We start from the raw sequence: 13,669 nt of genomic DNA, 5'->3' as shown, positions 1-13,669 counted from the left end.
AGATTTGTCTTTCTGTGCTTAGCTTATATCACTTAATGTAATATTCTTCAGTTCCATCTATGTTGTTGCAAATGGCAGGATTTAATTCTTTTTATGGCTGTATAATATTCCATTGTGTATATGTACCACTATTTCTTTATCCGTTGATCCATTGATATGGACACTTAGGCTAATTCCAAATCTTGGCTATTGTGAATAGTACTGCAATGAACATGGAGTGCAGATATCTTTTCAATATACTGAACTCCCTTCTTTTGGATATATACCTACCAGTAAGATTGCTGCATCATATGGTAGTTCCATTTTAGTTTTTTTGAGGAACCTCCATTCTGTTCTCCATAGTGTTTGCACTAATTTACATTCCCATCAACGGTGTACGAGGGTTCCCCTTTCTCTATATCCTTGCCAGCATTCATTATTGCCTGTCTTTTTCATAAAAGCCAAAATTTTAACCTGGGTGAGATTATATCTCATTATAGTTTTGATTTGCATTTCTCTGATGACTGATGACGTTGAGCATTCTTTCGTATACTTGTTGGCCATTTGTATGTCTTCTTTTGAGAAATGTCTATTCATATCCTTTGTCCATTTTTTAATCAGATTATTTGATTTTTTTCCTATTGTATTGTTGGCACTCCCTATATATTCTAGTTATTAATCCCTTGCCAGACAGGTAGTTTGCAAATATTTTCTCCCATTCTGTGGGTTGTATCTTCAGTCTGTTGATTGTTTCTTTTGCTGTGCAGAACCTTTTCAGCTTGTTGTAGTCCCATTTGTCCAATTTTGCTTTGGTTGCCTGTGCTTTGTGGGTATTACTGAAGAAATCCTTGCCCAGACCAATGTATGAAGCATTTCCTCAATGTTTTCTTTTAGTAGTTTCATAGTTTCAAGTCTTAGATCCATAGTTTTAAGTCTTTAATCCATTTTGATTTGATTTTTGTACATGGCGAGGGATAAGGGTCTAGTTTCATTCTTTGCATGTGGATGTGCAGTTTTCCCAGCACCATTTATTGAAGAGACTGTACTTTCCCCACTGTATGTTCTTGGCACCTCTGTTGGAGATAAGTTCACTATAGATGTGTGGATTTATTTCTGGGTTCTTTACTCTATTGCATTGGTCTATGTGTCTGTTTTTATGCCAGTACCATGCTGTTTTGGTTACTACAGCTCTGTAGTATAATTTGAAGTCAGGTAATGTGATTCCTTTAGTTTTGTTCTTTTTGCTAAGGATGGCTTTGGCTATTGTGGGTATTTTGTGGTTCCATACAAATTTTATGATTACTTTTTCTATTTCTGTGAAGAATGTCATGGTATTTTGATGAGAATTGCATTGAATCTCTGTGTACAAATTTTTCTTTTCTGTTATGTGTTGGCATTGTAGTGTTTTTCCTCATTTGCCTGCATTTCCTTTGTCTCCATGGCTGGTTCCTTTTGTACAGGTAGAGATTGGGCCTATATATTCACAGTGTCATGCTCAAATACATTCTTAAATTCTTTTTATCTGTGCTATGTCAAAGTAATGATCTTGATTCCTGTACTTAAGAATTAAAATGTTAGGCTAGGCTCATGCCTGTGGTTCTAGTACGTTGCGAGGCCTAGACTGGATGACCACTTAAGGCAAGGAGTTTGAGACTAACCTGGGCAACATAGTGAGACCCCATCTCTATGAAAAATTAGCTGGCATGGTGGTGCATGCTTGTAGTCCCAGATACTTGGGAGGCTGAGGCAGGAGAATTGCTTGAGCCCAGTAATTTGAGATTGCTGTGAGCTACTATGACACCATTGCACTTGGCTAGGCAAGAGAGTGAGACTCTGTCTCCAAAAAAAAAAAAAAACCCCAAACCAAAAACCAAATCAATTTAAATGTTAATTGGTACTTTCACAAACTACCACACCCCTTCTAGGCGGCAAAACTTTTGAAAATACATGAAATAAATTTTTTTTCATTATTGATTTTAGACAGAATTTTGTTGTGAATGATGTGGATAAAATATTATAAAATCCTAAGAGGCTGCTTATCTCTCATTGCCAGCAGTGATATCTATGGATTCTGCAAGTTATTTTGTATTCTGTACTTCCTTTCCCCTATTCAAGATCTCCTGCAGTGTGGTATAACTGGGAAATCATGAAAAGGTCCCCAAGGCACACACAAAACTTGGTCTTACATTTTCCACACCACTCCTGCCTCCTTGGACTCTACTTCCAGTCCTTTCCAGATGGGTTCACTCTCTCATATCATCTCTTGCCAGGGCAATTTCATTACCCTTTAAATCTGACTCCCACTTCCTGCTTTTTCCCTCTGGAATTCATTCACCACACTGATGCGAGTTACACTTCTGAACAGGATCCAGCTGTCTTTGCCATAGTTATACAAAGTATCATCACAAACGTGTCATCACCCTGCCCCTTTCTTGGCCGAAAGCCCTTCCTGCATCCCCAGTGTGAGCTGAGTCAGGTGAGAAGACTATGGTGAGTCACCAAGGACCACCCTGGACTATTGTCTTTCTCTAGAAATGTCACATCAAAGTTGCTAGGGACTCACATCCTCCTCTTCTCTTGTTCACAGCAATACCCATAGCTACATAATCATTCCCTCCTCTGTGATTCTGCTCCGTGTCGTTTATACCTTCACAATGATGCCATCTCAGGCCCATTTTTATTGTGGTTAGTACTGTCTGTCTGTCCTCCCCTAAGGCATGAGCTCTTTGAGGGTAGGAACCCTGTCTGGCATGCAGCAAGTGATCAAATGTGAATGCAATTGCTCTGTAGGTGCCTTTCTAGTGAGGTCGGATCCTGAGTGACAGGACACCTGAGCAGTGAAAGGCACACACCGAATCAACCTGCCCTGACTCAGAATGTGGAAGGGGGCATGCTGGACTCAGCGACATTCAGAGCCAGGTTTTGAAATTACTTTGGAGAGCATTTTAGGGTTAAAATGCAATAATAAATACTTTCTAAGAGTCATATGCAATGTGACTGATTTAACTCTTTCTAGGTAACATAATTGATATTAACTCATAAGGTTTTTTTTCTCATTTGTGAACACATTTTACTTTACTAAAGGGAATAATGGTATGTTTCATCTCTTAGATTTAAGAACTTTATTAGTTTTATGGAAATAATTGTAGTGGCAATGTCATTGTTTGTCTTCTCTACTAAGTGAGAGGGTGCTTTTTTAAGGTAGTGCTTTTGAGGTTAATGAATATTATTAATATAAAGCCAAACAAAATGGAAACCTTAAATTGCTGTTTTAATTCTGGTTTCACAGTTCTTTGTGTCTTAAAAGCTGTGGACATTCCAACAGAAGGGGGAGGAGCAAAAGAAAATGCCAAGAATTTAGCTGTACTCAAGTCTTGGGAGGTAGTTGTGTGTCTTGGAGTCTTACTGTCTTAAATCCAGAGTTACCAAGCTTTAAATTTCCTTCATTCTTTGCTCAGGGGATGAGGATAGAAGAGGGGTGAGATAGGGTTAAAGGAATTGTTTTAGTGACCTTGCATTCCCTTTCTGTGACCCAACAGCAGGAGTTGCTCATCCAAAATGCTTATAAATCATTGCCTTTCAGCAGTGATGGTCAATGTAGAATTCCGACCCTTCCAAACTAGAATATTTGGTATTTTGATTTTCAGAAATACCATATTAGGAATTTTATATTTATTTAAATATTTGTGAGTAAAAATAAGAATGAGACGTGGCTGCCCCAGGTTAGTGCCTACAGTTTATTTTTTTGCATGTGAAATAATGACAGACATTTGTTTTAGAGATTTACTAGTGGTTTTTATTTTTTGTTTTGCTTTATAAGAACTGAAGTCCCACAAAGATGTATGTGTGTGTGCCTTTATATAGTCATTCTGTAAGTGGATGGAGGTGGAGAAAATATTAAATACTCTGTCAGTGTGGCAGATTAGAAACTCATAAGTGCATCAGCTGAGTGGTTTTTAAATGGACAGAGAAACATTCTTTGTGTGAGCTCTTTCATGTTGTTTGTAACCTCTTTGCTGTGGAATTGACTTGAACATGAGCAGACTTTTGGTATTTTTACACAGGAAACATCTGCTACAAGTGGAATGAGGCAATATTTTGTTTCCAGGGAAAGAGGAGGTACAATGGGGGAAGGGAGAGCAAAGCAGAGCTCCCTGTCTCCTGCATTCACCTGCACACAGGTGTAGCTAGTGTTGATCTGTGTACCTTGATAATCCTGACCACGTGGCGTGGTCACAGGCTGGGAATGCACAGGGAATCTGCTGCCACCTGGCATTTCTAAAGTTTGGGCCTTCCCTCTTTTACCTGGCTTCCTTCTGATGAGCTGTGTTTGGCCAGGCCAAAGCAGATAAATGGTTGTTTTTAAACAGTTACAGGATCGAACAAGCATTAATGTTGGCAGCAATTTAAAAAAAATTAAACTGATGCTCATGCAAACACATACTCTTTCTGGCTGTCCTTTTCGTTGGTGCCTCTCATGGGACATGAACACTAAACCTTGGAAGTGGTAACTCCTTTATGCTGTTAATCTTGGTAGTGGTAAAGCAGTTGGGTTTGTAGTTTAGTAATAACAGCTGCCATTTAGTGCATGCTTCTATGTGGTAGCCTCTGTCTAAACATTATCTCTCTTTTTCAGAACAGCCAGGCAAGGTCATTGTTATTAGTCCTGTTTTACAGATGAACTGCTGAGACTCAAATAATGTAAGTTAGTTTTCTAGCCAGATGCTGAGCGCCGTAGTTAGACCTTAGTCTTTCTTTTCACGGGGCACACTGCCTCTCTTAGCACTTGGCGTGGTCAGGATGACATGCAGGATTTTTTTAGTAGTGAGAACAGTGTGGCTTTTCAGATTCTCGTCTATTCCTTTTGGGAACAACTGTTGGAATGATCGGTTGGTCTACATGGCTTGTCTATGTCTGTTGCTTTTCTCCTTTTTTCTCGCGTCACAGTGTGAGAGTGAGAGAAGGAACAGGTACGTGTGTACTGTGTGTGCCCAGGTGGGTCCGTGTGTCTGAGAGAGAGAAGGAAGGAGGGGGGATGGAAGGTGGTTGAGGCTGTAAAACTTCCTCTCATATTTCAGTGACTGGAGTAGTTAAGGCAGCTTTTTTCAGTAAGAGCCAAGTATAGTTAAAACCTCCTAGGAATCTGATGCTGCCATGTACATTTTGAAAATCCGTGGCTCAGGAGACTATCAATTTTCCTTATTCAAAACTTAATGAATTTCCCAGTCATACAACAGTAATGCATTCTCAACAAGCTCAGGATGGAGATTAACAGTGCCAGAATCTGCGGTGACAAGTTAAATGGACAATTTCAAAAAGTCATATATTATGAACTTTATGAATATATTCCTACTTTCTCTCTTTTTGCACTTCTATCTTTTTTGGATGCCCCACCGCACCCTTCCCTGAGTTTGTCTTCCCAAGAAGTCTTCTACGATTAGATCTTAGAATACTGGCGCAAACACAGAAGAGATCTGCAACCAAAAGAAAATACCTGGAGTAGCATGAGCCTGCGTGGATCGTGACAGGCGGGCTGGAGAACGGAGGGAGAGGAAGCTTGGGGAAAGGGCACAGTGGGACTCAGAGGACCTTCAGAGCTCTGCTTGGAGTAAAGGGGCTGTGGAAATGCTTAGGTGGGATGGTGTAATATTAACAGAGGAGCCAGAAAAGCCTGGCCATATAAGCACTTTTTGCTTCCCATCTTCATCAGAGAGTGGCTGTCAAAACCAGAAAGGGGAGAATAGTCATTATTGAGAGTGCATTAGAGCCCAAACTGTGAATCACGTGGGAAAACCACTCAGCTCCTCCAGGTGCATAAACCTGCATCCCCAATAACAGTAAAATTTTTACCCATGGTCTCAGGGTCACCTCATGATCTTGTGAGAAATTACTAGAAAAATGGAGATGGACAAATGCCCTCATTAAGGAGGAACATTAGTTTCTAGAAGCTAAAGACCTAAAGTAAACTTGATGTCAGTTCCTAGTAAAGCTGTAAGATAAATGACCAATTAGAGATGTCGTATGTGCTTAGGAAAGAATGTGGTGGTCACCAGGAATTAACATGTGTGCCACTAATAAACTTTGCTCAGACTCATTTCCTTTCAGTGCTGCTTTCTTTTATTGTTTGGGGGGAGGAATGCTAGATTATTAGATACACAGAATAATAGCATCTCACTTTTGAAGGTGGACCCTGATGTAGTTCAAATAATACTCACAAATTATCATTCTTGGCAGATCTTGATTTCACCAAAGTATTTGTGATCATCTCTTAGAACCTTATAAGAAGAAAACTAGGCAGATGCTACTGTTATGTAGATTCCTGTATTTTGAAAACTAAGCCAATAGTTTGTAAATTAATGACTGACATGGTGTCCTCATGGGGAAACGCTCAGGTAGGCACTGTCACTGGCTTTATTTTTCACTTGGAAAAACCCAAAACTCAACAACAACAACAACAAAAATGGAAAAAGGATACTCATCTGTCAGATTCGTAGATGAGAGATAGCTGGAAGGAATAGCTGATAGCAAAGTGAAAAGACTAAACATTCAAAATATTTTGTTAGCTTGTAGTTATGCTGCTATTATTGTTAACATAACAAGGCGAAATTTAAGATTTGTGATTATCAAGTTCTGAATTTATTACAGAAGTCAATTCAGCAATATGAAGTGGGGAAATATATTTTAAGGTAGTTAATGGGAATACTGGAGTTTTAGTTAACTGAATATTGTGAATAAGATATCTAAACACAAATAAAAAACAAAAGAAATTAAACAACTGTACAATTAGAAAATTAGAACTAAAAAGATTTTATATGGTATTTTATAATTGTAATATCCATGTGTTCAGTTCTGTCTTTGTGATTCATTCCAACATTGTAAGTATAAAAATAGTTGGTTCCGGGTGGCATTTTAAGGATGTTAGAAAATTGACGTAGTTTCTAGAGCATGTTGATCAGAATGGTGTGTGCAATACCTGGATATCATGTCCTAGAGACGTCAGGGGAGGAACTGGGAATGTTTAATCAATACAAGACTAGGGAAAGACATGGTAGATGCCTTCAAACCTGAAGGGCTTTTTTGAACAGAATAGTAAATTTGTCTCTATTCCTAGGGATGAACAAGAAGCAAAGAACTGAAGAAGGTACAAGAAAACAAATTCAGCTCAGTACTAGGGAAATTAACAAGTGAGACTGATATTGGTGGAATGGAGTCCTTAGAAAGAAATGACCATTACTTTAGTATTGGACCTCACGTTGCATCTACTCATTTGTATTCTTTAAGGCTCATTTTCAATGTTATGGTCCATTTGAAGTCTCTTTCTCTCTGCAAAATGTTTGCTTTCTCATTTGTCCTGGAACCCTTAGCACCATACGCAATAACTGTATACAGTGATGCTTAATAAATGTTGGATGAAGGAATGGAGCCGAGCAGTGGACTGTCTTGGGTTCTCAGATAACAAGGCATCCAACAGCTAAACTAAGAATAATCCATTGTATTCCATTCATTATGCTATTTGTTCATTGCTGCCCTGAGGAGCTAACTTTAGGAGAAAATTTGTTCTAAGCTATGTGAGAGCAAAAGGTTTTGTAGCTGATTATACCTAGAAAAACATTTTTTTTGTAATTTGAATTTTTTTTTTCAATGAGACCGCGTCTTACTGTCACCCTGGCTAGAATGCAATGGCATCATCATAGCTCACTGCAACCTCAAACTCCTAGATTCAAGCCATCCTCCTGCCTCATCCTCCCGAGTAGCTGGGACTACAGGCGTGTGCACCTGGCTAATTTTTTTATTTTTAGTAGAGACAGGGTCTCACTCTTGCTCAGGCTGGTCTTGAACTTCTGACCTTAAGCAATCCTCCCGCCTTGGCCTCCCAGAGTGCTAGGATTATGGGCATGAGCCACCATTCCAGGCCTGTAATTTGAATTTTTAATCATAGATATTGCCTGCTTTTAGGCAAAATAGCTTGGTTCGCTGGAGAGGGTTTTGAAATTTTTAGAATCATTACTAAGCTGTCATCTCCTGAGGATTTTAGTCAAGAGTGAAGAAAATAATTATTTTCAAAGTTGGAAGTTTTAGAAAAAGAAGTAAAATAAATGAAAATGATACTATCAAAGTTTTGACAAGTTGCCTTTTTTCCAGTAGCTGTAGATCTTGAGATGTAGTAGGTTGAATGTCACTGAATAATATCCCCCTCTGCTATTGTGTTCATTTTAGGCTGATTCAAAAGTCATTGAGAAATGGATGGATGGGGCGAAAGACTTCTTAATGAAAGAGCAGGCTGCCCAGGGAGACGCCGCAGGTCTGCAGAGGCAGCTAGACCAGTGCTCTGTGAGTTCTGCTGTAATAAATAACATATTCTTTTTTTTTTGTTATTTGCTGCTATTATTAAAATTGTAAGAATATGACATGGACTTAAACCTAGATAAAATATCCTTCATCCTTTTATGACTTTATAGCTAATAAAAGAATGACAGATTATTCATATTTTTATTTTTGGCTATGGTTATAGAATTTTGCTTGGAGAGAACAATAGCAATTTTAGTTCATTAGAAGCCAATTGTATATTGCTTTTCTTGTGCCACATGGTGAGGATTTAAGAAATACATATTTAACAAATGAAATTTGCTAGTAATACTGCATGCGATTTATATTTGGTGAAATCATGTGGCTTCTCTAAATTAATTAAAAGACTATTCCCTACTGAGAGTCAAGTATTTCTAATCTAATTTGGCAGATGGCAATATGAAGCACCCAGGTGAACTGAATTTCTTAAGGCACAATATATCTGAAGTAGTTAAAAGTCCTGACTCTTGAGCCATCTGCTTTTACAATATTTGTAGGAATGTAAGCAGACAAACTATAATTATGGCATACACCTATGTAGGAATGAACTCAACATGGGCATATTTTGTGTGTTCAGGCATTTGTTAATGAAATAGAAACAGTTGAATTATCTCTGAAAAACATGAAAGAAATAGAAACTAACCTTCGAAGCTGTCCAATTGCTGGAATCAAAACTTGGGTGCAGACAAGACTAGTTGACTATCAAACCCAACTGGAGAAATTTAGCAAGGAGGTGAGTTTTTCAAATTTGCTCTCTGTGGTTTTCAAGAAGTGAAGACAGTGGCATCTCTTGACTGACTAAAGGGATTTTATAACCCATGCAATTTGAAAAACAGTGGTCTAATAACTGCAACCTGAGTGGCAAAGTGGGCCAAGAAAGGCATCATTTTTTTTTAAAATTAAGGGTTGGGACTAATTGTCCAATTTGGCCTGGGACTTACTTTTTCTTCTTGTCTTAAATCCAGCTTAACACATGCATTTATGTTCGTTGCTTTGCCTCTAAAACATTTGAGTATGTTTCGCAGTAGTTAAAGCAATTAATCATTATTTATTCAGCAAATATTTATTAATCAGCTGCCATATGTCAGGCATCATTCTAGGCATTGGATCCCCAGCATTGAACAAGGAACAATAAACTCCCCTTCGGGAGCTTGCGTTGTAGGGAGGCAGATGGAAAATGAATAATAATATTATGTAGGAGTAGCAAGGAGTTAGGGTTAGGTGGGTTATTTCAAAGAGGGTGGTCAGGGAAGGGCTTTTTGAGGCTGGGACATTTGAACAGAGAACTGAGTAAAGTAAGGGAAGCCATGTGAGGTTCAGGTAAGAACATCCACGCATGATGAAGAGCGAGTGTTAAATCTCAGAGGTCAGAATGAGCTTGCTGTGTTCAATAAAGAATGAGGGCAGTATAGCTGGAATAGAACAGAGAGGAGTTAGTGGGTTGCAGAATGGGAATATTTGAGGTCAGAAGGTAGACAGAGGATGGATTAGATATGGACTTGGAGGTGAGGTTTTGGATTTTATTCCAGGTGTGATATTACACAGAAAGCAATTCGAGGGTTTTGAGCAGGAGAGTGACATGTGATAGAGATCTTTTCAGATCACTCTGGCTTTCATGTGGATAATTTGCTCTGGGAAGGCAAGAATGAAAACCAGAAGAATATTTAGGAGGTTATTGAAGTCTTAGAGAGAGAGGATGGCCCCTGGCACTCGGGAGGTAGTGATAGAGGTCATGAGAAATGCTGGCTTTGGGCCATATTTTGCAAATAGAGAGGGGACACAAGTGAAGAATTGGATGTGTGATAGAAGAAAAGTGAATGGTCAAGGACAGCTCGGGATTTTTGCAAATGTTCCACTTTGTGTGAATTGTGGTGCTATTTACTGGAATAACGAAGACTCTAGGAGGAGAAGCTTTCGTGGGTGCAGGTGAAATGGTGATTTCCATTCTGGAGGTGTTACATGAGAGATGCTAGATGCTAAGAAGGAAAGATCAGTAAGATGAGAGACACTTGGGGGAAGGTGGGCTCCCAGAGGCCAGGTGGAGAAAGCTTTTCGCCGCGCCCAGTGCTGAGGACTGCTGAGGCCAATCAGAACTGAAAATGAAGCTTAACATTTGCTAAGATGACAAGATGGAGCCTATCCTTGAGGTTGAGAACAGTGGGTTCCGTGGAGTGGCGGGGAAGAAAGTCATAATGGAGAATGTGGAGGAGATATGGGAAGTGAGGAACTGGGACGAGTAGGACCAACTTTGGGAAATTTCTCTACTCAGGGGAGCAGAGAAACGGGTGGGTGCCGGAGATGGGGATCCCAAAAGGTGTTTTTGTTATTTGTAATAATGAGAGAGATTACGGGATGTTTGCATGCCAAAGAGGAGGACCTCACTTAGAAAAAGAAAGTAGGCCAGGCACGGTGGCTCACGCCTGTACTCCTAGAACTCTGGGAGGCTGAGGCGGGCGGATTGTTTGAGCTAAGGAGTTTGAGACCAGCCTCAACAAGAGCGAAACCCCGTCTCTACTAAAAAAAATAGAAAGAAATGATCTGGACAACTAAAAATATATAGAAAAAATTAGCTGGGCATGGTGGCGCATGCCTGTAGTCCCAGCTACTTGGGAGTCTGAGGCAGGAGGATTGCTTGAGCCCAGGAGTTTGAGGTTGCTGTGAGCTAGGCTGATGCCACGGCACTCACTCTAGCCAGGGCAACAGAGTGAGACTCTGTCTCAAAAAAAAGAAAAGAAAAGGAAAGTAGTGGTGCAGGAGAGATTGAGATAAGAGAATTTGTCAGGTGAAGTCCATGATCAAGCGGCAGGGGATGAAGTGAACCGTATGGGGACAGCAGGACTGGGAGGTGGTTCTCTTCTGATTGCTTTCATTTTGTTAATGAAATAACAGTGATGTTCTGTATAGTTGAAGTGACTGACAAAGGGATGAAAAGTAGAGGAGAAAATGTGGATGTGGATGGTACAGGTCTCTTAATACAGTGGATGGTACAGGTCTCTTAATACAGTGCTTTTGGCTGATGTTTATTTAGGAAAAATTTATATTTCCATAACTGAATATTTTGTTTTTGTTGTTTTACCCCGACATCCTTATTTTGAACATGTTCTAATGTAAAGAAAAGTTGAAATAATGGTACAAGGAATACCCATATACCTTTTCAGAGATTTGCTAATGTTTTACCATATTTGCTTTCTCTCCCTCTACCCTTCTTTTTACATAGGTGTGCATGCTTGCACACACATGCACACACACACTTACACACACATGCACTCACATACTCTTTTTGGGGAGGGATGCTAGAAATGTACTTTTGACAGGAATTGAAAACATGATGACACTTCACCCCTAAATACTCCAGCATGCTTCTCTCATGAATAAGGACATTCTTCTACAAAACCACAATACCATTATCACACTTAAGAAACTAATAATTTTATACTATCATCTAATATCCGAGCCAAATTCAAATTTTTCTGGATGTGCTATAATCTGATGGCGTATGCCTGAAGGAACTTGGATTTTTGAGGAAGTAAAGAGGGAAAATGGTTTGGAAGTGGCTTGGAGGAGCTAGGATGGCGATAAATAGAAGTCTGTCTTTGTGTCCGTCTGTCTGTCTATGTCTGTCTGTGCATCCATCCATGCACATACAAATGACAACAACGAATTTGCTGTGAATTATTATTGATTCAACCTATGGGAATAAGTATATAGGACATTTTTAAGTGTCCTCAACAAGGAGGTAAGCACATATTGTGTGAATAATTATCTAGAGAAGTTCCAGACTCGTGTACTTCATTGACTAGTAAAAATGTCGAAGTGGTTTTGGACAAGCATAGTGTCACCAAATTTTTATTTTGCTAAGAAAGAACAGGCATATAAAACAAATCAGGAAAATTAATTATAATTTTGAGGGTTTTTAAAAAAATTTATAAGTGTCTTTATTTTTCTTATTTTTCTGTGGATTCATGAAAATTACATAACTGACTAGTGTCGCTGGCATTGGCTGCTTGGGTACGTGTGGGACAGTGGAAGAAAAGCTCCTGTCTCGTCCCTGTCTATTTTTGTGACTGGGGTCCTGTTTGGAGGGAGGGACCAGGAAGGCCGCTAACTCTTGCTTCACCCTCGAGCTTGTGAGAACCATCCTTTTCCTGTGCTGGCCTTTGGTTACTGTCAGCTTAGCAGCCCAGCGAGCCCTGGTAAGGTGGCCTCTGCTGTGACATTTAATTCGAGCGGGAGGCTGAATATGTCAAGGGGAGGTCGGACTGTGACTGCAGAATGGTGTCTTCTCTCATAGTAAAAGTCGGCTTGTGGTTATGGTGAGAAGCGCTCCGAAAATACTTCTAGACTTCTCTGAAGTTTTTAACTAACTTACTGAATCAGAATCTGATAAATAGCTATTTTCTAATGTGACTGTTTTTGTGTGTCTACCTGGAATATACAAATATAGTAGATTATTAAAACCAAAATTTTGTAGAGCAGATGTTTTACATGACCATCTTTAATAGCAACCTCTCTCTGTTTGCTTTTTAGAAGTGAAATCTTAATGGGGAATTCTGTTTAAAAGGAGAAAATGGACATTTTGGTTGCTTTCATGTTTTTTTTTTTGTTCTCTTTTTCATAATAAACAGTGGTACAGTAAATTTACTTAACATATATGCTTTTATTGCTTTAGTCTAGATTCCTACATTCGGGATTACTGTCAACAGTTATGCATTTTCAAAATTATAATAGATACTTCCAGATTAGATTGATATCCAAAATGTCGTCTAGAATCCCAGTTATAATATTGTTCTTATTACTGCTTGTAAACCACAGTATCAGCACAAAATGTGTAAAAGGTTTTATCTGACTTTGTGGAAAGTTATCACTGTCTTTAAATATTAAAGTCTAGAACTTGACATTGAACATGTTGACATTTGTTTGTTTGGGGGAATGGCTTTTCCTTTCTAGATTGCTATTCAAAGAAGTAGGTTGTCTGAAAGTCAGGAAAAAGCCGTGAACCTGAAGAAAGACTTGGCGGAGATGCAGGAATGGATGACACAGGCTGAGGAGGAGTACTTGGAGAGGGATTTTGAGTACAAGTCTCCAGAAGAGCTTGAGAGTGCTGTGGAGGAAATGAAGGTGAGGCTGGGGCAGCCGGTGCCGCCAGGCTTCATGCCCCCCTCCCTCTCTCTCAAACCTGTCATCTGTCTGGCCGTAAAGCACCATATGTACACAGCAGCTTTCACAGCAGGATTTCACATTTAACAAAAAGGTGGCTGCTATGATTTTAGTGGGGAAAGGAAATTAAGAGTCCACTTGTTCTGCTTGGCCCGTGAGTCGAGTCCATGAAGGCCCTTGAGACAAT

General features: G+C 39.4%; 1 protein-coding gene across 1 annotated transcript in view; it reads left to right on the top strand.

The window, feature by feature from the left end:
- Positions 1–13,669, top strand: part of UTRN (utrophin) — a 522,534-nt gene that overhangs the window by 70,329 nt on the left and 438,536 nt on the right. The window contains exons 22-24 of the mRNA XM_012655520.1: positions 8,197–8,310; positions 8,903–9,058; positions 13,273–13,443. Coding sequence (XP_012510974.1) covers positions 8,197–8,310; positions 8,903–9,058; positions 13,273–13,443 — 441 coding nt within the window. The remainder of the gene's footprint in view (positions 1–8,196; positions 8,311–8,902; positions 9,059–13,272; positions 13,444–13,669) is intronic.

This window comes from Propithecus coquereli, unplaced genomic scaffold (assembly GCF_000956105.1).
Source record: "Propithecus coquereli isolate 6110/MARCELLA unplaced genomic scaffold, Pcoq_1.0 Scaffold48, whole genome shotgun sequence".
Lineage (NCBI taxonomy): Eukaryota > Metazoa > Chordata > Mammalia > Primates > Indriidae > Propithecus > Propithecus coquereli.
The sequence above is the reverse complement of the archived record's forward strand: the minus strand, read 5'-3'. Positions and strand labels throughout refer to the sequence as shown.